Genomic DNA, 25,728 nt, shown 5'->3' on the forward strand with positions numbered 1-25,728 from the left:
ATTGAAAGGCAAAGGAAAAGAGAAATGATTGACCTTTGCAGGGTGGGAAGCCAAATGAACTTTTTGTCATCTTAACCACTCTTGGGGATGGTTTTCTTTTCTTTTATTTGGTGAGGGTTCCATTTTGAATAGGGGAGCCATGGAAGTGAAGTTGTTGGTGTGTGTGGTGGGCCTGTCAGTCATGGGCTGACAAGTAATGTTGACCCAGTCTCCATCTTGCAGTACGTAAGGAGCAGATTCCTAGAGGTGGTTACTATAGCTCATCATTCTAAATCAGACTTCCTGCTTAGAAGTGCCACAAGGAGAAAACCATCAAAGCTTTCTCAACTCATGAAGCCAAGGTGGCAAGGATGCCCATTTACAAAGACCTAGATACATTGAATTATTGGTTGGCATTTATATACAGCAAAGGCCTCTGGGCAGTTCACAAAATGTTGGCTGATTTGAATTAAACACAGGATAAAACTGAAAACAAGATGCTGGCTGTTCACAGAGGTGTAGCATGGGAGGCCCTGTGGATCACATTTGGTCAAAACTCTCCACTATGACCTCTCCGTCTTGGGTGACCCTGCATGGCATAGCTCATAGCTTCTCTGAGTTATTCAAGCACCTTCGCCATGACAAGGCAGTGATCCATGAAGGAGTTGCAGCAAGTTAGTAAATATGAAATTAAGTATGGAGATGACAGGAAGTTAGATGTACTTTAAGAAGATTTATTGTCAAAATATATGAGTTTATTTTCTTTTTGTTAATTCTGTTTCTTTGTAACAAATGACGTAAATGTATAGCTTTTTGTGTTCTGTTGGTGTGCAAGCATAATAATAATAATAATAATAATAATAATAATAATAATAATATGAAATACAACCCTAGGTCCTATATTGGAAATGTCTTGTAGTCTTCAACAAACTAAAGTTCTGTAGCATTAGGGCATGGCTTTCTGATAAACTGTGGTAGATATAATTTCTGGAGGATCATAGAGCTCAACCAACTAATCCCATTTCTGTCATGAACTGAGTGGGAAGAGGAGCATTGAAGTTAACGGAGGAAGGTTTTGATGTGCTGCTTGCCACATGGATTGTTGTTCCACCAGGTAATATTCTGTGTGACCTCTGTAACGCTTAGCTGAAAATCAGGTTAAATCAAGCCATGTGCTGTGGTTCTGGACAAATGAAAATACAGGGATATTGATGAGGATTCAGGCGGATTACGAGGATGGAAAATGGCTGAGAAATGTTGTCTAAATGTTGCTATTGTCAGGAATGCTGTCAGTGGCTCCTGGCTGGTTGCCCAAGAAAGTATAAAGACAAGGAAAAGTTTCTTACTGTCCTTTTCTATTTCAGTCTTTACAGAGAGAGGCTATAGAACCCAGCCTCTTGGATAATGGTGTTGTCCCAAGTGAAACTCCACCCCAACCCCCCATCTCTCCCACTTCTTCATTCATCACTTCAACAGGTGCTGCTATGTGCCCTCTGCCTTTGAGCTCTTTGCTCTCCTACTTTTAAAGCTCACCGGGTTCTGGGAGATGGAGGGTCTGGGATGCTTTCTAATGACACCATGTCAGCCAGCTGCCTCTCTGGTTCTGCCTCCCCCTCTCTTATTATTCCCCAGCTTTCCTCCTCATCTGCCTCTGAGCTGTGACCTCCCTCAAACCCCTGTTGTAAACCTACACTGTCTTCCTCTTCCTCCTCCCTGGAAGGGTCATGATGGGAAAGCGGTCTCCACCATTCCTCCTCTGCCTAGTCCCTGACAGCTAGATTGCTTTGAAAACTAAGAATGTGAAAACTTCCCTATGACTACTAGTAACAGCAACATTAGTGGGGGAATCTATAGGAGATTTGTAAAAGCTAAAAGGTAAAGGTACAGGGGCCCCTGACCATCAAGTCCAGTCGTGTCCAACTCTGGGGTTGCGGCACTCATCTCGCTCTATAGGCCGAGGGAGCCGGCGTTTGTCCACAGACAGCTTCCGGGTCATGTGGCCAGCATGACAAAGCTGCTTCTGGCGAACCAGAGCAGCAGACGGAAACGCCATTTACCTTCCCGCCGGAGTGGTCCCTATTTATCTACTTGCACTTTGATGCGCTTTCGAACTGCTAGGTGGGCAGGAGCTGGGACCGAGCAACGGGAGCTCACCCCGTCGCAGGGATTCGAACCACCGACCTTCTGATCAGCAAGCCCTAGACTCTGTGGTTTAACCCAAAGTGCCACCTGGGTACCTTGTAAAAGCTACTGTAGTGTAAACATAGATTTATTTTGGTCTTTTTGTATTCCCCATTACCTGCCCTCTCTTTTTGCTTCCCTATAGATATAAATGAAGCTCCTGTGATGTTCCCCCTGAAGCCTTGCTGCCTCGATGAAAGCAAGGCAGATGTAACCTTCGCCTGCCTCTTTGCTGCAAATTTTGTAGACTTTGCAACTATTGAGTGGCGTCCCAGCAACAGTCATGTAAAAACGTTCCCAGCACAAAAAATAGGCAGAAAATCCTACCGTGCCAGTCAGCTGACAGTCCGTTTCGAAGAACTTAAAACAACACCTTATCAGTGCTTTGTGAACCAGAAGACAGGAAATGGGGAACCACAAACATCAGCAACTATCCGGTACCATGGTAAGATACTTAGAGTGGGGTGGCAGCGACGGGTGGGGGGGCAAAAGCAGATTGTGGGATCTTAAGAAATGCCACACACAAACAAAGTCAGCTATTCTTTTGAGCCAATTGTACCCATGTTTTTAATTCACTGCAGCATTAAAATAAATAAACCGACCACCATGATTTTTTTTAAAAAGACATGATTCTTAAAATCTGGATCTAATACAGATTATGAAACAAAGTTGGAAATGTGAAGTCAACAAAAACCGAAAGCTGCAGAAATAGAATGCACTAATTAGGGAAGGCACGGGAGAAACAGCTTCAACATATATTGAAAGCATAACAGTGTTAGGGCTTCCGTCATTTCCAAGGATGGGCATTCCAGGGAACTGATGCCAGAAGGCTAAAAGCACATCCTTGAGTCACAACATGCTTTATCACATTCTGCCGTGTTGCCAACCATGATGTGACAAAGAGCAACCGCCGTTAAGGTGACATTCCACCCTCCCCAATACATTTCCAGTCAACTTTATAAAATGTTCATGTGAAGCATACAATTGACGCTATTATCATGGGCATTTGAAAGATGAACCTGACATCTTTGAAAGCCGGAGGATGTTTGACATTAAATACAGGGATTATGGTTCGGTGCATCCTTTTTTAAAAGTGATGTTAAAAATCAGCTACTAGAGGCTGCAAGAAACAGGCAACCTTTTCCTCCTGCACTGTGATCCAGTTGAAAATTCCACCCCCTCCCTTCTCCAGCTGCTACTTGGCATGAATTGGGAGCTACCACTGACATCAATCTTATGTTCCCTCCCATGCGCAGTAGCAGCTTCAAGATGGGGTGATTTTGTCAGGATCACAGTCTTGAGGGAAATGATTAATCTCCTCTCTGTGTACACACCACATGCAAATCCTATTAGCCCACTTTCCCATGCTCCAGCAGCTGCTATTTAATATTTTTTTTAAAGATGCACACAATATGAAAGAATGCACATAAATCTCCCCAGATTTCCTCTTTTTCTCATGCTGTTTTTGAAAGGAGGACACTTTAAAAATAGAAACCTAATCCCCAACTCTTGAGATCTGGAGGGCATTGTGTGTTCTGATGTTGTTTTAAACTGCACGGGTGGGAACCTGTGTTCCTCCAGAGGTTGCTGGATCCTTACCCCCCATCATCCTGACCATTGGGCCAGACTGAGTGGTGCAGAGAGGAGTGAAACAGCATCTGAAGAACCACAGGATCTCCACCACTGTGTTAATACCCTGTTTCTCCGAAAATAAGACGTAGCCATAAAATAAGCCATAGCAGGGTTTTTAAGCATTCAATGAATATAAGCCATACCCCCAAAATAAGCCATAGTGATAGGCAGTTTAACCTTGTAGGTTAAACTGTACCATACTTAATGAAAAAATGAGACATCCCCTGAAAATAAGCCATGGTATGTTTTTTTGAGGAAAAATAAATATAATACGGTGTCTTATTTTTGGAGAAACGCGGTACTTTAGGTTATGTTTGTTAGCGTTTTCATACTTTGTTTTTCTATCTTGCCTCGTCTTATATAGGTTTTCTGTAGGCTTTCTTATATGAATTATCCAGCAAACATAACAAAAATCTGCTCTCTGCTCTCAGATTGCATCCCGCAAGATCCAAAGCCAATCCAAGTGAACATCTTAACCCCCAGCTGCGGTGAGCAGGCCACAGAGAGCAGCCTAGAGCTGGTATGCTTCCTCCGGAGCCTTGGCCCTGGGAAAGCCTCTGTTGAATGGCTGAGGAATGGAGGAGTGGAGCAGGGCAGTGTGCAGGTGTCACTGGTGGCGGACCAAGGGGAAAGCAGTAGCTACTCCGGATTTGTCCGACGGAATATCACCAAAGAGAGCTGGGAGAGAGGGGACTTCTACACATGCAAAGTGGCTCGAATAGGCAGAAGCCCGGACATCATAATGTACAACACCAGCAAGTGCCAGGGTAAGAACTACCAGCTCTTAAGGAGAAGGGAATGGTGGGTGGGTGGAGGTTATGCATTATTATCAGGGGCTTGCCAGGATGTGTGCAACAGAGGCTATGTTATAAACATCTTAAGACCAGGTCACCTAAAAGGGAGGGATATTGCAGAGGGGGGAGTGTGACGGATGGAATTGACAAAGTAGACTGAGAGAATACAGATAGTTTCTCTCTACAGTCAAATCGATCCCAATAATCCATCCCAAATACCTGAAGGAGTGTCCCCACCCTCGTCGTTCTGCCCGGACACTGAGGTCCAGTGCCGAGGGCCTTCTGGCAGTTCCCTCGCTGTGAGAAGCCAAGATACAGGGAACCAGGCAGAGGGCCTTCTCGGTAGTGGCACCCGCCCTGTGGAACGCCCTCCCACCAGAGGTCAAAGAGAACAACAATTACCAGACCTTTAGAATCTGGCATCTCAAGGCAGCCCTGTTTAGGGAAGCTTTTAATGTTTGATGGATTTCTGTATTTTAATATTTTGTTGGAAGACTCCCAGAGTGGCTGGGGGAACCCAGCCAGATGGGCGGGGTATAAATAATAAATTATTATTATTATTATTATTATTATTATTATTATTATTATGCCTAGATGTTACAAATGGGGAAAAAATGTAGGAACATTATTTTACCCACATTTCTTTACCTCAGGAAAGGGACATCCATCCAATATTTGCATATGAAACAGGCCTTGCATATCTACTGATAAGCAAAACCCACTGTATTTAAAGGAGTTCATTTCCAACTACGCACAGTTACTGTCCGTCCTCATCTTGGGTTTGTTTGTTTGTTTGCACATTCAAGGATTTTAAAGGATCTTTCCCAATCCCTGTATTTTACCTTCCTCTCCAGCTTGCCATGGTTCGCTGCTAAAACCCACTGTCTCCATCATCAAGCCATCCTACAGAGACCTGCTTGAAGGGACAGCCAATGTTACTTGTGCTGTGGTTGGTTCCCACCTTGAAAACATCGAAGTAGCCTGGGATGTGGATGGCAAGCCCAGTGCTATGGGTCAGAAGACAAGGGGGGGAAAGGACGCCAGTGGAGTGCAGAAGACGGAAAGCACCCACACGGTATCTTTGGAGCAATGGAGAAAGGGCATCAGATTCACCTGCAAAGTGGCTGGAGGTTGTTATGAAGAAGTAACCAGAGAATTAACAATCAAGAAAGAGACAGGTAAGTATGGATGCCTAGATCTGGCTGCTAGAAGTAAACTCAGCTAGCAAGCTCTCCTCCTGCTCTGATTACAAACTTTCTACCTTATTACCTTTAAGTGCCAGGAAATGGCTGGCGTTCTCCTTGGTGTTTGTGGCCTAACCACATTGTTCTGATGCCTGAGGTGAGAAATCAGTGTGGCACCCACAAAGTAATAATAATTATACCTTGCCCGCCTGACTGGGTTACCTCAGACACTCAGGGTGGCTTCCAACACAACATGGAGGGGAAAGGGAAAAAAACAAATAAAGCATCAAACATTAAAAGCTTCCCTACTAAAAAAAAATCCAGCACCTAGCACAAATCTAGGCACTTCATTAATAATGATAGTCTCCCTCTTTTGAATTTAGAAAGCATGGAGCCCTCCATCACCATTTCGAAAGCCAACTTTGACGTCTCGCTCCAGAGTACCGTGGCCCTGATTCTTGTCTGCAGTGTGAATGGGTTTTCCCCAGAGGAAATTAGCATCTCATGGAAGAAGGACAACAATATCCTGAATGAAACACTGTATGACAACGGGCCAGTGACACCAGCTGGGAAGGGGTACACCACTTACAGCATCCTTAAAATTGGCAGAGACGAAGCAGGGGGGAAGGGCGGCATCTACATCTGTGTGGTCCACCATTCCTCGTCCGGCCAGCCACTCACTAAGAGTGAAACGGTACCCATTGGTAAGTGAATCTCCCAAGGTGGGTGCTGAGGTTGTAAAGATCAGTCAGGTTTTTTGCATGAATGATTATCTTCTAACACTTTCCTCTCTAGAGAAGGTTGCGTTTTTAGTAGGTCACATCATTCGGGGTGGGGTGGGGACAGTAACGTCTTAAGGGTACCCAGCGCCGTGGTTCAAGAATCCTCCAGCGCCCCGCCCCCCCACGGCGGCAATAACACGCAGCTGAAGGGCGGAGACGGAGGATGGCGGAGACCTTGCAGGGGGCTGGCCTGGGCGCAAAGCCCACCTCCCGCAGAGGGGGCTGCTCGGCCTCCCGCCCTGGACCGGCCCCTCCTTGACGCCTCTCTACAGCGGCCACGCCGGGACGCAGCAGTGGCGCACGGCCATTGAGCTTCCTCCATGAAGCAGAATCAGCGAAACTCCTGCCTAGAGTGGCAGCAGGCGTCTCGCTGATTCTGCTTCATGGAGAAAGCTCGATGGCCACGCGCTACTGCCACCGTGGGGTGGGGGGGCACCAGCAACAGCTGCTCCCAGACACCAGTCATTTGGCGCCCCTTCCGCGCCCCTGGTGGCCAGCCTTATGCCACCCAGTCCGGGCCTAGAGATGGCCCTCGGGGGGATGACACATGGTCATTGCTAAGAGATAGATGCACCAAAGCTAAGAAAGGCCTGTTCCCAGGAAAAGGTCTTGTTCCTTTCCCTTATCTCTAAATATTGCAAGTTGCTATATTCATTTAAAAAGTCCTAACAAGTGACCTGCTGGGAACCTGAAGGGCCCTGCCCTGCTTCTCTCCACCTGGCTTGGGGCGGGGCCTGACGGGCTCCATAAAGGAGTGCTGCTGCTGCTGCTGCTGCTGGACAGAGAAGGCACCATTTTTGTTGGTTTGTTGTTGTTTTTTAAAAAAAATGCTTTTATTTTTTATCTATGTCGTTTTAAATTGCGATTGATATTAATGCTGTATTCTTAGTTTTAGATTTTATGATTTATGTGGAAATTGCTTTCCATTTGGTTGTGTTACTTTTTGATGTGTTTTATTTATTGTTTATGACTTTTGTTATGTTGGTAATTGTGTAAATCTTGTCATGTTGTAAGCCGCCTTGAGCGTTGCTTTAACTATGGAAAGGCGGCATACAAATAAAATAAAATATAATAATAATAATAATAATAATAATAATAATAATAATTTATTTATTTATACCCCGCCCATCTGGCTGGGATTCCCCAGCCACTCTGGGTGGCTTCCAACAGAAAAATAAAATAAAATAATTGATTAAACATTAAAAGCATCCCTCAACTGGGCTGCCTTCAGATGAATGATGAATGAAGGAATGAAAAGTAGGGTATGGTAAAAAGTTTGGGATTCGGTACAAGGGTTCTTCTGCCAATGCAGTGTTTCACACTGTACACTAGTGCAACCAGTGTTGTATCAGTGTTACACCAGCGCAACACTACAGTTGGGATGTGGCCACCAATTCAGCAATATAGGAAGAGGCAACTGTGCCTTGATTCAGAGAAGAGTAGATGGAGAACACTGAAGACATAAGATAGAGGAGAATCAACACTGAGCCACTGTGTTCCCTTCAACAGGACCATGACTGCTTGCATGCCCCTAATTTGCAGTGGTTGCAACTACAAATAATAGAATCATAGATTAGAGTTGGCAGGGACCCTGAGGAACATTTAGTCCAACCCCCTGCATGCAGGGATGTGAAGCTGTCTCTTACGGGGATCAAACCTTAGTGTTATTAGCACCACAATCTAACCAACTGAGCTCTTTGAATAATCAATATTTCTGTGAGGAGGGGGCAGTGGCAGAGGAAGCCTCTCCGACAACTGGGAGTGGGGCGAACTGCCTATAGGGGCGGGGCAAATCGCCCATTGGGAGGGATGGGACGGCGAGCGCAGTGCAGTGCCCATCGAGAGGGTGTGGCACCCATTCCTGCTCCCCTGACTGCTTCCCATCCTCTCCCCTGCCTGCCTCCTCCAGGCAGGAGCACGGGGTAACGGCGCACCATCCCCTGTGACTCCCGACCCAGGTTGCGGGGCGATCGCGCCCAGACGGAGGGCGCGATCCGGCCCAGCGGCCAGGCCAAGGGGAGCTCTCTGGCCCGGTGGCTAGGCCAGTGGGCGCACTCCGTGGCAGTGGTCAGGCCAGGGGGTGCGATTCGGTGTGGCAGCGTGACTGGGGGCGATCTGGCCTGGCCAGGATTTTGTGTGTGTTCCCCCCCCCCCAGGGATGGCACCCGGAGCGCACCACCCCCACCTTGCTCCGCGTCTGGGAGGGGGTGCATGAGTAACAAGGACCAAAGCATAGACTAACAGTGGGGTGGTAATCCACTTGGACCAGGGCAAAGGATCGCATACCAAGAGTACACACTTGCAGGATGCAACCTAATATACAATGAACTTGAAGTCAGGATGTAACTTAGCCTCGGTAAGATATCTCCTGGAATCTCACTTATGGTGTGAAGCTTAACCCTAAAGCCCATGCAAGCAGATGTGGTGTGCAGCACCCTCAGCAAAACCTCACGGCATGTTTACATGCATATTCATGGCACAAATGTTTCTGGTGATGACTTGCATGTGCAAGACGGCTATCAAAAAACACCACAGGCAGAGCAATTCTTACCACCTCACCTCACTTCTCTGCTTTTCAATGAGGAGAAGTCCACACATTCACCTGAGAAACACTGGGCACATTTGTGGATCTGAGTTCAGGCTTTGGTGAGTCTGTTGGTACCAGAGATAATTGTCTTGTCCTCTGAACTCAGTACACAGACAGGATAACTTTTAGGGGTAAGCAGTTGTGAAGACAATATATCCTCATTCAACGCAACTCTTAACTTCATTGACCTAAGGACCTCTGCTCTGCACCTAGCATTGCTGGGTTCACCCAACTGATTCTTGACCAGCTGCCAAACTTTCTGCACATGCTCAGAATTCAGTTCTGTCAGCTTCTCCCACCTATCACACAGCAACACTTCTACTGCCTATGCCAGGAAGACACACAAGGTCCTGTTTGCTGTTCCACTTTGCTTCACTCATGAAGAATTTCTTCATTTCTTTTGCTTATGCTCCCGAGGAATTCCTTTTTCTTAATACAGGTAATTTGATGTCTTCCTAACCCACCCTGCAATGCTACTACGTATTTCCCATTTTATGATGGCTACTTATAACAGAAGTTTCTTCACAGACCAGCTTCAAGCACCTACTGTTGAACTCCTGCAGTCAATAGACCAAGAAAATAAAACCATCACGCTGAAGTGCATCGCATCTAACTACAGACCCCCAAATGTGAGCATCGAGTGGAAGGCTGGTCCACAAAACAAGAAGGTGACATTTGTGGAACGAAAGATGGCAGACGGGACATACAGTTCCAGCAACCAGTTGAAAATGCCCATCTCTCAATGGCAAGAAGTGGAGATCAACACATGTGAGGTGGCGCATAAAGCAACAAATACAAAGGTGGTCAGGAACATCTCGAGAAAAGGTAATGTTGAACAATAAACCACACAACAAATTGCCAGAATTTCTGGGCAGAATCTCTCAGTTGTTGTTGTTGTTTAGTCGTTTAGTCGTGTCCGACTCCTCGTGACCCCATGGACCACAGCACGCCAGGCCTCCCGCAGTTTGGTCAAACTCATGTTCGTAGCTTCGAGAACACTGTCCAACCATCTCGTCCTCTGTCGTCCCATTCTCCTAGTGCCCTCAATCTTTCCCAACATCAGGGTCTTTTCCAAGCATTCTTCTCTTCTCATGAGGTGGCCAAAGTATTGGAGCCTCAGCTTCACAATCTGTCCTTCCAGTGAGCACTCAGGGCTGATTTCCTTAAGAATGGATAGGTTTGATCTTCTTGCAGTCCATGGGACTCTCAAGAGTCTCCTCCAGCACCATAATTCAAAAGCATCAATTCTTCGGCGATCAGCCTTCTTGATGGTCCAGCTCTCACTTCCATACATCACTACTGGGAAAACCATAGCTTTAACTATACAGACCTTTGTAGGCAAGGTGATGACAATGAAAATTAAGCAAGCCACTTCAGTCAGGCCTAGTTAGTCACCCATCATCAGAGCAGCCAATGAGTTTTGTGGAGTTGGATAGAAATTAAGAGACAAAGTTGTTTGGTTTGGGACAGCTGGTCTGATGGCTGAACCATGGACAAAAGCAATAGTGAAAAGATTGAGATACAAAGCTGAATATGGGAGAGGCAAAGCAGGAAGAAAAAGAATATAGATAGGACATACTATTCCCAAACCACTGGTGGTTTTATTCCAACGTCACTAGTGTTGTTTTGAAGAATCCAACGCTCACCACAGTCTTACAAAATAGATTTGCCTTTCCCTCTCTTTCTCTTCAGACTGGATTGTGCCGACAGCTCTCTCATTGACTCTCAGCACTGACCCACTCTGTCCCAGCACAGGACTGGGGAACAGTGGTAACATCACTTTAGTCTGCTCCATCTATGGCAACTCCCTAGAGAACATCCAAGTCACCTGGGAGGCCAGTGGGAAGGCTCAAGAGGCCCCCAAGCCTGCGAACCTTCTGAAGAATGCTGGCCAGTTTTATACCAGGAGCAACTTGGTTGTGCCCCTGAAGGAATGGAACACACTACAGGTGTATACCTGCAAGGCAACGCAACCTGATACAAGCGACATCCAGAGAAGCAGTATCAGCAAATGCACAGGTGATCTTCCAAGCCCACTGCAGAATATCTCTCTCTCTCTCTCTCTCTCTCTCTCTCTCTCTCTCTCTCACACACACACACACACACACACACACACACACACACATTCTCCCTCTCATGCTCTCCTTAGTCCATTTCACTCCCCAGAGAGAAAATTCGTGCTTTTGCTCTACTGTCCTGCTCTCCTACATTTTCCCTGGTTCCTGTCAGATCTCAGGCAATCAGACTGCCAGGGAATCAGGTGTTATCCGTAGACAACCCCAGCCTGCACTTCAATAATGTGTTGGGCATAGAATGTACAAATCACATTTCTGAGGACGTGACTAATATAGGACGTCTGAAGGGGAAATGATTGGCTTCACCACATAGGGCTGCCATATTTGAAAAAGTGAAAATCCGGACACAAAAATTGTTGAGTTTTTTTTTAGTTTTGCCCAAAGTTGTCGAGCATTTTCGCCCAAAACGACACTGTTGACATGGGACACTGCTTCCAACACTGGCTATGTCTGGGAAATTCCAGGCGTATGGCAACCCTGCACCATGGGGGATTGGGTGCAGTTTCCAAATGTGTTGTTGAAAAAGTTGGGACCTCCCCCCATCCCTCAGCTCCTCTTCTCCTCTTCTCCTAGTAATGCCCCATTTCTCTGTATTTACTCTGCTTTACTCCATAAAAACCATAAAAATCCACCTTTGTCTTTTGTTCCCCTCTAGCATGCAAAGGGAGCGTCCCACCTCCCAGTCTCTACCTCCTGAAGCCACCTCTTGAGAAACTACTAACCCAAAGTAAAGCTCTCTTGGTTTGCCTTGTTGTGGGATACGAACTGGACCATGCCACGCTCACCTGGATGGTGAATGGCATAAACTACACCAAGAATGCCGAAAAAGCAAACATCACAAGCCACACAAACCTCACCCAGAGCTTACAAAGCCAGTTGACCATCACCAGAGAGGCCTGGGATTCTGGAAATGCAATCCAGTGCCTAATTTCTCATCCCTGCTCATTCTTCCCAGACGTGAAGCAGAGCATCCAAAAAAACAAAGGTGAGGGAAGAGATGGAAGAAATGTGCGATAAGTGAACAACTACTGGTTATGGAAATAGCACCTGATAACTCCAAAGGAAATAGTATTCTGCATACCAACGGATCGAGAGAGAGAAATGTATGTGGTGCCTGTCCCTCATCACTCAACCATCAGACGAGGCCTCGAATTTATGAGAAAGTAATGGGGCTTCAGATGGACGTAGATCTCAAAGTTTAGCATGAAAATCAAATACAGTCTTCAGTATATCAATACAGTGGTACCTTGGTTCTCAAATTTAAGTCCGTTCCAAAGCCAAAGCATTCAAAAACCAAAGCGTGCTTTCCCACAGAAAGTAATGCAAAGCGGATTAATCCATTCCAGGCTTTTAAAAACAACCCCTAAAACAGCAATTTGACATGAATTTTACTTTCTAATGAGACCATTGATCCATAAAATGAAAGCAATAATCAATGTACTGTACTATAAAATAAATAAAACAGTATTGTAGATGGTAAAAATTGAAATTATTTTTTTCCCTTACCTGCACTGATGATAGTCATTGTTCGGATGGGGTGGGGGTGGGGTGGGCTTTTATCCATTTGTGCAGTCACACAATCAATCAATCAATCAGTAGCTGCTAGGCTTCACACAGTCACAAAAACAAATTAACCAAAAATGCCTCAAAAACAAAAAAAGCACAATAAATAGCAAAAACAAAATCACCAAATATAAGCTCCAAATATCACCTCAGAACACTGCAATTACAATGGGGGGATGCAAATTAGCAGCGCAACAGGAAAACGGAAAGGGAAGACTTGAATTACAACCGGGGGGGGGGCTCAAATTAGCAGCACACCAGTAAAAACGGAAGCTCGGGACTCAAAATGGAACACGTTCAGCTTCCGAAGCAAAGATCACAAACCAGAACACCTATTTCCAAGTTGTTCATGAACTAAGATGTTCGAAAACCGAGGTACCACTGTAGTGTGATTCACTATTCCCCAACAACAACAACATAGTGCTCTCTCTTCATGTGTCTTCTAATTTAATATCAACCTTGTGAGCATTTCTATTTTCATCCCCTTCCATATAGATCCCAACCATGTTAAAGCTCCGTCTTTCAACTTGGTCATTCTATCGCCAAGACAATTCATACAACCTACGTCCCAAGCTGTAGCATGGTTGGCTTGTGAGGTCTCTGGATTCTCCCCAGCTGAAATATTCATCAGGTGGAAGAAGAATGACACAGACATTGATGTCTCTGAATATATCACAGGGCCTCCAACAGCCAAAGCTGGAAGCCCCACTTTTACCATCCAAAGCATTCTGAAAGTCCCTGCATCTGAGTGGAGAAGCAGAGCCCTCTATTCCTGCATTGTGGGTCATGAGTCCTTAACTCTTATGAAGAATGCCAGTGGGCATTTGTATGGTAAGTCTGGGTGCTGGAAAATGCTCCACTAGCCAATGAAAGAAGAAGGCTTAACCTTGGCACAGAAGAAATGGTTGTTTGGGTCACCGCCACTAAAAAAAAAGAGAGTCGAAGAATTGCTCAGCAGCAATTCTAACCGCAATGAAGGTTAGTTCACACATGCATGAAACTCAATGATCACAACTCAACATTCAGATGAACACTAAACTTCCTCCATCAAAAAGCAGCAGTTCTGTGCTGACTTCGGAGGTAAGATAGCTCTGTCTGTGGTGTTATGGCAGGAATGTGGTGTTTGCAGCCGTCATCAGGTGCTGAACATGTATGTGTATGTTCATCACTTGGAAACAAGCCTCGATAAGTTGCTTCCACTGAAATCATTGGGAAGAGGAGCTTTACTTCTAAAGAAATGTGCGTACTTCTCGGTGTCCAAACTTTTGATTATTTGACAGCCCTGTTCATTAACCAGGCACTTGAACTGACAGGGAACTCTGCTCTCTATCTGTGCGTGTTCTGTTTTGCAACCAAAAGGTCAACCCTTTCATTTCAGATTTTCTGCAACCAGCTCCCCCGCAGGTGACAGCATTCTACACCTCGGAAGATGGGGGACGCCAGAAACTTGTTTGCTTTGCTACCGACTTCTATCCCCAAAATATAGACATTGAATGGGCCGCCAAAGGACACAGGCTCAGCTGCAGTACTAACTCCTCAGCTCTGGTCCCACTTGCTAACGGGAAGTTCCAGAAGACCTGCAGTTGGGCACTCAGCGGAGAAGAATGGAAAGAGCCAGAAATCTATACATGCACTGTGAATCACAGCTCAACCAGCACCATGATTAAGAAGGACTTGCATTATCCTGGTAAGTATTCAGGTAAACTACATTGAAAACAGAAGGAACCCAATCCTAATAGGGAACTTACCACTAAGTAGCCACAATTATCATTATTCATACAAGCTCCTAAGATGTCATAGGGAACCGGAGGGCAGAGGGCAAGTTTAAGATACCACTTTTTTATTCCGTGCCTTTAATAACTGCATGCTAGCTAGAGATAAATGGTGAGGGCAGCAGATTGCTGATAGTTGTGACAATTGATTGGTTGATTGGGGGATGAAGTAGATGTTTTAGGAATGTGATAACCACAGGCTCTGAGCACTTGACTATAATTCTGAATGTCAAGTTCCTGTTTCCACGCAAAGGTGGGAGAATCAGTTGGACATAATGCTGGGCCACATCTTTTTCTCTCTCTCTCTCTTGAGCTGGTTTCACAAACACACACTTTGTCTTTCCCATCTCAAACTGGAAGATTCTTCCATTTTCTATAGAACTGGTTATAGCATCCAAATCATAAACCTCTTTTGCTTAAGACTCATGGACTAGTCCAGGGGTCCCCAAACTAAGGCCCGGGGGCCGGATGAGGTCCAATCGCCTTCTAAATCCGGCCCATGGACGGTCCGGGAATCAGCATGTTTTTACATGAGTAGAATGTGTCCTTTTATTTAAAATGCATATCTGGGTTATTTGTGGGGCATAGGAATTCGTTCATTTTTTTTTTCAAAATATAGTCCGGACCCCCACAAGGCCTGAGGGACAGTGGACCGGCCCCCTGCTGAAAGAGTTTGCTGACCCCTGGACTAGTCCAACACAGGGTTTTCTTGTGGTTGGATTAGTCATTACAATACGACACCATAAACCAACGGATAAGGTAATTTCTGGAGAGCACATCTCAAACCCGTTCAATCTGATGATGATTTGTTTTTGAAGGAATGGCCCCACTTCTTAACGAGACAGCTATCAAAATGCAGCCACCGCCCTTTGACGATCTCTTTATAAACAAAAGTGCCATTCTGACATGCATGATGCCCCTTGCAAATGCAACCATCAACTCAACAGTCAGTTGGACAATGGATGGAGAACCTGCCGACACAAAAGCTGTGACTACCCAACTCTTGAACGAAACCAACGGCACTTCTTGGATCTACGGACAACTGTGCGTGAATCTGACTGAATGGAAAACCACTGTGAAGTTCACCTGTAGCATCCAAAATGGCCTAGGAGAAACCAAGCAACACTTTGAGCGAAGGAATGGTGAGGACTTATAAAAAGGGTGGGCAGGAGCGTATGAGACACTGAGAGCAAAACAGAGTGATTCAGGAACACACCAAAGTTACTGGAGATTGAGTCAAAGTACTAACCCATTTTACTCAATATGCTAATTCAGACTGCAGCCAACACAAAATTATATTGAGCAAACATAGTCGTCCATCACCTACATTTAAAGCCACCTGAGCACAGGATTGAAGCTACTGATCTTAATGATTTGTAAACGCAAATGAACTTTTACCTGTTTTATGCCAGTTTCATTTTCATGATTTCCACAAAGAATTATGGGTGTTGTGCCTTTCAGAATGCTGAAAATACTATTAGATAGCCACCCCAGTTCTAACAACAACAAATGCAATTCCAATAGTTTTCTGGGGAAAGTGAAAGACTGATAAACGGGGTAAATTTCAAATATGTTCTTCCAACATTTTTTGTTTCCCTTTTCTTAACACAGGCACAATGAAGCCCCCCAAAGTCTACCTCCAGCAACAGTCCTCCAATGATGACCTCAATGTAACCTTATTCTGCCTGGTCAGAGACTTCTACCCAGGAGAGATCTTTGTGAAGTGGGAGGAGGAGAAAAAAGGAACGTCGCTGAGGGGTTATGATGCTCATGGTCTGAAATGTGACCATGAAAAACAAAGATGTTCCTTAGTGAGCGTACTTGAAGTCCCCACAAGCAAGTGGCTAGCAGGAGTCTCTTACGCATGCCTTGTAGCACACGTCTCCTCTGAAAACATCACAGTCAGAAGAACCAATTCCCTTTCCGGTAAAATACATCTAACCTGCACCGTTTGTACCTTACCACCAGATAAATTCACTTCATTACGAAGACAATGCAATTTCCTTGACATCTTGATTTGGCCTGCCTGCTGTCTTCACATTCCGCTAGATGGGATGTCCATTATGTTATATCACACAATGTTAATGTATCCTGCAGTTCTATATTAAAGTAATAATCAATGAGGTGTTTCTTTCTTTCTTCTTCAGCTGCATCTTGTGCCCCGATCCAATAACCAGATACAGCTTTTGCACAAACAAAATCCACACTGTATGCTGATCCTCTAAAGTCGCCCTAGGAACACTGTTGGTCTTTGTGGGGTCTATATTCAACAAAGAGAAACAAACATGGCTTCAAAGCACGCTTGTCTCTTATTTGTTTCATCGTATAGTTGCTGTTGTACTTTGTTCTTGCTTTTTGGAAGACTTTCTCCTCCATCTGTTCTCCATGGAGTAACCATATCATCTCACCTCATCCTGCAGATTCCTGGGACTGTGCCATCATGGGTACTGCTCTGTGTGATATCCGCAATGAAAATGAAGATGAGTACAGTGAACTCGAGGAGGCCAACAGCGTCTGGAACAAAGTTTCCACTTTCATGGTCCTCTTCACAGTTGCAGTCTTCTATGGGGGACTTGTCACTTTCATCAAGGTAAAAAAGGGAAGGGGCTAGAGCAGGCATCCCCAAACTTGCGGCCCTCCAGATGTTTTGGCCTACAACTCCCATGATCCCTAGCTAACAGGACCAGTGGTCGGGGAAGATGGGAATTGTAGTCCAAAACATCTGGAGGGCTGAAGTTTGGGGGTGCCTGGGCTAGAGCAAGGTTTACCAAACTTGAGTCTCCAGCTGTTGTTGGACTACAACTTCCATCATCCCTAGGTAGCAGGACCAGTGGTCAGGAATGATGGGAACTGTAGTCCAAAAACAGCTGGAGACTCAGGTTTGGGAAACCCTGGGATAGAGTCAAACCTTGGAAGCACCACACAAATTTAGAAGGCACTGGCTTCCTCACTTCTCACCCAACAATTCATTGTGGACACCATCTCTCATGGTCTTTTGACATTTGCCCTTCTACTGAGTACATGGTAACCATCACATCATGGAATCGTAGATTTACAAGAGAATCATCCAGGCCAATGGATCAACCAACAGTTGACAAAAATAACTCTCTATTAGTAGAGGTATGTTAAAATAATAGTAAAACAGGGGTTTTAAAAGGTAGACTAAAATAAAGCATTATTGGAAGGCCGTTGCTTTTCAATACACCTAAGGAATAGTATTCCACAAGGAGTTTATTCCAACTGGCACATTGCCTTTTTAAGTGCACACCTAACTTGTTTTGTGTGTGTACATTTGACAAATGTTGTTAAGTGTGCCAGTGAGGACAAACTTGTGTTTGCAGTCCTATGTTAATATGGATATACACATCTACCTACCGTACTTGTTTTACTACTTAGTGCTGATAGAATGTCCTCTGCCGGTCACAAAATGGGCTTGAGATCAATTGGCTTCTAACTCACTGTTCTCCAGCAACAGCAGAGCAAATGTCTTAGGTGTTCTGTTCCCATCCCCAAATCATTCAGATAAACATGCATGGATTGTTTAATCTTCTCCCCACCTCTTCTGTTTCCACAGGTGAAGTAACCTTCCTCCTTATCTCACGATGAAGAATATGCAGAATAAGACCCTGCTTTTTCTCTCCATTATATAGTTCTCTCAGTCTTTTTTCATTATAATTTTTGTCTGCTACGATCCAACAAAGCATTAATGTCAGAAAGCATTATCTTCACTGTTTGCTTTGGCATCTTTTGCAATAATTGACACAGTCAATTTTGCTTCAAAAGATGGTTAACAGGTCCCTGAAGAAAGCGACCTCAACTTTACATGAACATTATCACAAATAGTAAACAACTTTCTGTATCAATATTGCAAGTGCATGGAAACTGAGCAACAAACAGCAATTTTGCCAGTGCCGACAATATGGAGCTCAACAATCGTGAAAGAAATAAACAACAATGAATAGCACATCAACCACCCATGAGTAACAAAATGTATCTGTGTCTTCCAACTCTAGCAAGTGATGGGTTGCAGAAAACTGGACCTGAGCAGGAGCCGTCCAAATTGGTGAAAAGCTCCAAAGCGATTTCGTTGCTCTACGCTTTGTACTAATTTCCTCCAAATCCTGAGCCATTATTTCCACAGCGGCAGTTTCTAGAAGCATTGCCATATTGATATGTTGCCAATTTGCATCCCAGAGAGCAACCGTTTAGTCTTAAGTGTACTGATAAAGTAGAAGATGAGTAGCTCTTTTTGCTTTCCAAATTTAAGTCCTTTTGTCCACATTTTTCCCTTACTTGCAATGAGGACTCCATTATTTGCCCTCCTACAACAGAAAAATGTGTACAAAGCAACTGTGATCAAAAGGGGTCAGAGCTGGTACAACCAATAAAGGCCCCTTCCTTTATCACCATGTATAAGGAGAGGAGCCAAGCACATGCCCTTTCCAAGGCTATTCTACTGGAGAGAGTTCTGGGCATTTTTAAATCTCCAGCAGTCAAATCAATGAAGATTAAAAGTTCTCAGCTTTTTATCTTTCCCACTTGGCTTGCATATTGCAAAATATCGGCCAAAGTTTCCCTGTGTTGTGCTGAATTACTATTCAAGGTTGCATTAGTTTCGTGTTTGAGAAGGGTTGAAACTTTGCATTTGCATTACATTGTCCTCTGCTCCTGGACCACAAAGCACCAACAATTATAACTTGAGTTTTCCTAGGATCACAGTCAGGCTCATTTGGTGCTAATCAGCTGCTTAGCATGGTCATAGCTAACTGCATGAACCACTTTGCATTACTTTGTGTTACTATAATCTGTATAAAAGCAATGCATTGTATTGTATTCTATTGCACTGTACCAATTCGCATTGATTTATAAAATGAACCTAAGGGTGCACAGTATAAACATTATACTATAACACCCCTGGGTTTGGTGCTGAGTTTGTCTATATTAATTTCTGTCCTCCCATTGCTTCTGATTGTAATAATTTCGCCTTGTATGCTATTGCACTCCATTGTATAAGTCTTCATTCAAATTAGACATATCAAACTTCAGCTGCTACATAAACTTCTATTAACCATGCATTGTTGTCGATTCTCAGTCTTCTTCAAACCACTGGATGGGAGGGCACCCATTGGGACACAAATGCCTCTTTTCAGGAATTCTCCTAAAACAGGGATGGGGAATCTTTATCACGCTGAGGGCCACATCCCATTCTGGGCAACCTTTCAAGGACCACATGTTAGTGGCGGGCAGGGCCAGGGGCAAAAGAGCAACAAATGAAAATGTTAGCTTTGTACAATAGACTAGCTTCTACACATACTCACACGCCTGCCCTTATTCTCCATCTCAGCAACCAAGAGATCAAGGCACATTCAAGGACAAAAACAGCCCAGGAGAGTGCAAAGCAGTGAGGGGGTGGTGCTTGGGAGGGAGTATGGTGTAGGGAGAGTTCAGAGCACCAAGCAGAAATGCTTGGAGGGCCACATTCAGACCCCAGGTCTGAGGCTTCCCAACTCCATCCTAAAATATGTCTACTGTATGTAACTCACCATGGACTAGTGGTAAAATTTTCACATACCAGAGCTGCATGCCACTCCAATCTTTGAGGGGTGCAAGATTCCAGGGGTTCATCTTTCCTTTCAGGAATGAGGAACAGTGAAGACTGTGGTGTTTTTACAATATATGGTTTACTACTACTACTACTACTACTACTACTACTATTACCAATAATAATAATAATTTTTATTTGTACCCCACTCATCTCACTGGGTTCCTCCAGCCACTCTGGGAAGTGTACGGCATATAAAAAAAACATAATAAAACCTTAAACCTTAAAAAAGCTTCGCTGTACAGGGCTGCCTTCATGTTTCCAAAATGTTATATAATTACTCATCTCCTTAACATCTGATGGGAGGACATTCCATAGGGTGGGTGTCACTACTGATAAGGCCCTTACACACATATACAACCTGAGCCTACAATGGAAGGCCACACAACATTGGCACTTCAAGAGGGCCTTGCTTCTTCCATAATCACAATTGTAGATTCAAAAAAGAAACAAATCATCGCACTCTAAGCCTCTCTCCAACTTGCCGTTTTTACCAGACTGCAACCTTTTTTTCTCTATGTCACATCGCAGCCAACTCTAAATACTTTACCTTTACTTTCGCACCAAAAAAAAAAATCAATATAAAAACCATAAAAGACATAATAAAAATAAGAACAAAAACAAACACATTTAAATGGGCATCACATATCAATCAGCCAAAGGCCTGGTTGAAGAGGAACGTTTTTGCCTGGTGAAAGGGGTAAGGCACCAGCCGAACCTCCCCGGGGAGAGCATTCCACAAATGGGAAACCACTGCAGAGAAGGCCCGTTCTCATGTTGCCACCTTCCAAGCCTCTTGTGGAGGAGGCACACAAAGAAAGGCCTCAGAGGATGACCTCAGGGTCTGGTTAGGTTCATATGGAGAGAGGCAGTCCTTGAGGTATTGCGGTCCTGAGCCCTAGGCTAGTGCCTAGGGACCAACTGAATCCACCTCGTTTATCCTTCAGAGTACCACGTACAGCCCTTTCCAAGGCTTATCTAGTTTCAGGCTCCTGTTCTTTTTCCATTTGGGTTGTAAAACCTTACAAGGTTTCACAAAGTTTAACTCAAAGCTGCAGAATGTCAGGGGCATTGTGAGAAATGAAACGTATGGTGAGATCCAGTGACCTAATGCTGCGAAGAAGAAGAAGAAGAAGAAGAAGAAGAAGAAGAAGGAGGAGGAGGAGGAGGAGGAGGAGGAGGAGGAGGAGGAGGAGGAGGAGGAGGAGGAGGAGGAGGAGGAGGAGGAGGAGGAGGGGAGGAGGAGGAGGAGGAGGAGGAGGAGGAGGAGGAGGAGGAGGAGGAGGAGGAGGAGGAGGAGGAGTAGTTTGGATTTGATATCCCGCTTTATCACTACCCGAAGGAGTCCCAAAGCAGCTAACATTCTCCTTTCCCTTCCTCCCCTACAACAAACACACTGTGAGATGAGTGGCTCTGAGAGACTTCAGAGAAGTGTGACTAGCCCAAGGTCACCCAGCAGCTGCATGTGGAGGAGCGGGGACGCGAGTCCACCACTCTTAACCACTACACCACACTGGCACTGGTCTAGAATATATACATAATACATGATACATAATACATACATAATACATACATAAACATAGGTAAAGGATCCCCGGACAGTTAAGTCCTGTCAAAGGCGACTATGGGGTTGTGGTGCTCTTCTCTCTTTTAGGCTGAGGGAGCCGGCGTTTGTCCACAGACAGCTTTCCGGGTCATGTGACTAGCATGACTAAACCGCTACTGGCGCACGGAGTGCCAGAGTGCACGGAAATGCTGTTTACCTTCCCACTGCAGCGGTACCTATTTACCTGCTTGAACTGGCATGTTTTCAAACTGCTAGGTTGGCAGGAGCTGGGACAGAGCAATGGGAGCTCACCCCGTCGCAGTATTTGAACTGCCGACCTTCCGATCAGCAAGCCCAGGAGGCTCAGTGGTTTAGACCACAGTGCCATAAACATATACATGTATGTATATGTATATGTATATGTATATGTATATGTATATGTATATGTATATGTATATGTATATGTATATGTATATGTATATGTATATGTATATGTATATGTATATGTATATGTATATGTATATGTATATGTATATGTATATGTGAGGAGGGAACCGGAGTCAGTAGAGGTGCCAGATGAAAAGTGGGAAGGACTCCTGCACACACAACAAGAGGAAAGAATTTCAACAGGGACAACCTGCATGAAATTCCCACAACTATCCTCTCTCCTACACAACCTTTAGTGGTTCAGGTGCCCTGCACCTTTTCTTGCCTGGCCACCTTATGGGACCTTGCAGCTGCCTCAGGATACCAGATACTGACACCAAGAGAAATCTACATGCTGCCTTCCAAATGTTGTTGGGCTACAATTCCCACCATCTCCTGGTCACTGGTGATGCTGTCTGGGGCTGATGGGAGCCAATGATGCCTGGAGGGCTACCCTTGCTGGCTTCCTCAACCTCGGCCCTCCAGATGCTTTGAGACTACAATTCCAATCATCCCTGACCACTGGTCCTGTTAGCTAGAGATCATGGGAAATGTAGGCCAAAAACATCTGGGGGGCCGAGGTTGAGGAAGCCTGCTGTAGACGTTGCTATCACTGGAGCGGCTTCAGAACTTGCCTCCAACCCTGGTTTACATTCTCATTACTGAGGATTTGTTTTTGTTTGGGGGGGGGCAGTGGTTGGCTCTGTCAGTCTACACCAGGCATCCCCAAAGTTCGGCCCTCCAGATGTTTTGGACTACAATTCCCATCATCCCTGACCACTGGTCCTGTTAGCTAGGATCATGGGAATTGTAGGCCAAAACATCTGGAGGGCCGCAGTTTGGGGGTGCCTGATCTACACACTGTAGGGAAAGGCATGGAATTCTGCCCCATCCCAGTTTGAGCTGTGTCCCAGTTTCCCCTGGTAGATATGCTCAATTCATAGAGCGTGCGGCTCGTACAAAATCAGCAAAACATGGTTGTTGCTTTCTCAGGCACTGAGAAACCCACCATTTGTTATCTGACGTTGACTCAGAACACATCAATGTGAGTTTCTATTCAAAGCCCCACACATCATATCTGTCCATCCCCTTCTGACCGCCAGCACTCGCCTTTAGCTCAAAGTGGAAACAGCAGATCACAGCTGTTGGTGAAAACAGCGCGCATCTGTTCTCAGGATGACTCACCAAAATGTCGGTGGGGGCCTTTCAGCCTTACCTGTGTTGCAATCAGCAGCAAACCATCCGGGGGGGGCATGGTTTTCAGCCTTGCTGCACTTCATCCACTCATTCCTACCCTGAAAAACAATGTGCAATAGATTAAAGCTGGAAGGAATCTATTAAACATAACATTAATCAAATGGGGGAGGGATATTATAACTGCTTTCCAGAAAGAGAAATAGTAACCTCTCATCAGCACAATGACCATATGGTTAAGGTGCCATGTGTCTCCACCCCCCCCCCAGCAGTACTCCTGCGACTCAAATGGCAGCCCGAGACAGAAAAATTCAGCAAATGAAGCACCTCCCACCATTTTTTATCTATCCCAGGACAAGCTTCACCTGCTAAATGTCTGCATACCATGCAGCTATGAAAGAAGTCCTATTAACAGCTGAAATATTGGGACTAGGCCTGGTCTCACCTCCACCTGGATCATATATTATTTCTCTCACCGTGAATATGGCCATAGCAGCCTACCCAGCACCACAATTTAGGAGGCAGGGCCCTATGTACACCTAGCAAACACACCTGCCAAAAGCCACCAAAAGTCTTAAGAGAGATGAAGAAGACCTAATGTCCATACATACGAACCGTCCTTAGTTGCCAAGGGCTAATCCCGGTTTCTGATCACTCTCCCTGGAAAGTTGCTATACCTATTTGGTTCTCGGGGGGGGGGCATTTTGAAATGCTGTGCACTAGAGTTTGTCAGAGCAGAGACATCACCCTGCCTACAAAGGTCTGTATAGTTAAAGCTATGGTTTTCCCAGTAGTGATGTATGGAAATGAGAGCTGGACCATCAAGAAGGCTGACCGCCGAAGAATTGATGCTTTTGAATTATGGTGCTAGAGGAGACTCTTGAGAGTCCCATGGACTGCAAGAAGATCCAACCTATCCATTCTGAAGGAAATAAGCCCTGAGTGCTAACTGGAAGGGCAGATCCTGAAGATGAGGCTCCAATACTTTGGCCATCTCATGAGAAGAGAAGACTCCCTGGAAAAGATCCTGATGTTGGGAAAGATTGCACAAGGAGAAGGGGATGACAGAGGACGAGATGGTTGGACAGTGTTCTCGAAGCTACCAACATGAGTCTGACCAAACTGCATGAGGCAGTGGAAGACAGGAGTGCCTGGTGTGCTCTGGTCCATGGGGTCACGAAGAGTTGGACAAGACTAAACAACTAAACAACAACAACAACAACAGAGTTTGTCAGGTATGTAGTAGTTCAGTGCTAAGAGCCAAACTTTACGAGGTGGGGGCAGCTACACTGCAGCCACACGATATCGGTTGAAACCTTCATGGTTTCCCACTAAGATGCCTATGGACTGTTGCTTATTACGGGTGCTGAGAGTTGTTAGGAGACACACACCCTGCCCCACCCCCCAGACGGTTGCAATCTGCATGGTGGTTTAGCAATCAAACTGTCCTCCTGAGGAACTCTGGAATCTTTTTGCCATACCTCCCAAACCACAGTGAGAGGTGCACAGCTAGGACAAAACTAGGCCAGTTGTTTCATACATGCTCAGCGAAAGCGCAACCGTTGTCCTTCTCACTCAGAACAATTTTCCGCTCCTTGGAAATGGTAAATTCTAGAGGGCAGAGGAGTAATGGAGCAGCACCTCAACCCTCATCAGAATGTAGAGCAGGCATCCCCAAACTTCGGCCCTCCAGATGTTTTGGACTACAATTCCCATCATTCCTGACCACAGGTCCTGTTAGCTAGGGATCATGGGAGTTGTAGGCCAAAACATCTGGAGGGCCGCAGTTTGGGGATGCCTGATGTAGAGGCTATGAAGACCACTTTGATTACTTCAATATTGTAACTTCAATATTAATTCTGGGCTGCATCAATAGGAGTATAGCATCTAGATCAAGGGAAGTAATAGTACCACTGTATTCTGCTCTGGTCAGACCTCACCTGGAGTACTGTGTCCACAGTTCAAGAAGGCACCACAGTTCAAGAAGGATATTGACAAGCTGGAACGTGTCCAGAGGAGGGCAACCAAAATGGTCAAAGGCCTGGAAACGATGCCTTATGAGGAACGGCTTAGGGAGCTGGGTATGTTTAGCCTGGAGAAGAGAAGGTTAAGGGGTGATATGATAGCCATGTTCAAATATATAAAAGGATGTCATATAGAGGAGGGAGAAAGGTTGTTTTCTGCTGCTCCAGAGAAGCGGACACAGAGCAATGGATTCAAACTACAAGAAAGAAGATTCCACCTAAACATTAGGAAGAACTTCCTGACAGTAAGAGCTGTTCGGCAGTGGAATTTGCTACCAAGGAGTGTGGTGGAGTCTCCATCTTTGGAGGTCTTTCATAGAATCATAGAGTTGGAAGAGACCACAAGGGCCATCCAGTCCAACCCCCTGCCAAGCAGGAAACACCATC

At 45.2% G+C, this 25,728-nt stretch overlaps 1 protein-coding gene and 1 gene segment (V, D, J or C); both read left to right on the forward strand.

Annotated features, from left to right (window-relative positions):
- LOC118078110 (uncharacterized) overlaps positions 1-19,622 on the forward strand; it is a 101,057-nt gene extending 81,435 nt beyond the window's left edge. For all 3 annotated transcript variants that reach the window (XM_088655666.1, XM_088655668.1, XM_088655667.1), the window contains 13 exons: positions 2,306-2,605; positions 4,224-4,559; positions 5,441-5,764; positions 6,154-6,474; positions 9,668-9,964; positions 10,832-11,158; positions 11,870-12,199; positions 13,273-13,608; positions 14,156-14,464; positions 15,368-15,691; positions 16,161-16,475; positions 16,970-17,139; positions 18,124-19,622. In XM_088655666.1, coding sequence (XP_088511792.1) covers positions 2,306-2,605; positions 4,224-4,559; positions 5,441-5,764; positions 6,154-6,474; positions 9,668-9,964; positions 10,832-11,158; positions 11,870-12,199; positions 13,273-13,608; positions 14,156-14,464; positions 15,368-15,691; positions 16,161-16,475; positions 16,970-17,139; positions 18,124-18,132 — 3,698 coding nt within the window. In that variant the 3' untranslated portion in view covers positions 18,133-19,622. The remainder of the gene's footprint in view (positions 1-2,305; positions 2,606-4,223; positions 4,560-5,440; positions 5,765-6,153; positions 6,475-9,667; positions 9,965-10,831; positions 11,159-11,869; positions 12,200-13,272; positions 13,609-14,155; positions 14,465-15,367; positions 15,692-16,160; positions 16,476-16,969; positions 17,140-18,123) is intronic.
- LOC118078114 (Ig mu chain C region-like) overlaps positions 1-25,728 on the forward strand; it is a 54,739-nt gene that overhangs the window by 18,993 nt on the left and 10,018 nt on the right.

Source organism: Zootoca vivipara, chromosome 12, assembly GCF_965207765.1.
Source record: "Zootoca vivipara chromosome 12, rZooViv2.hap1.1, whole genome shotgun sequence".
Taxonomy (NCBI): Eukaryota; Metazoa; Chordata; class Lepidosauria; order Squamata; family Lacertidae; genus Zootoca; species Zootoca vivipara.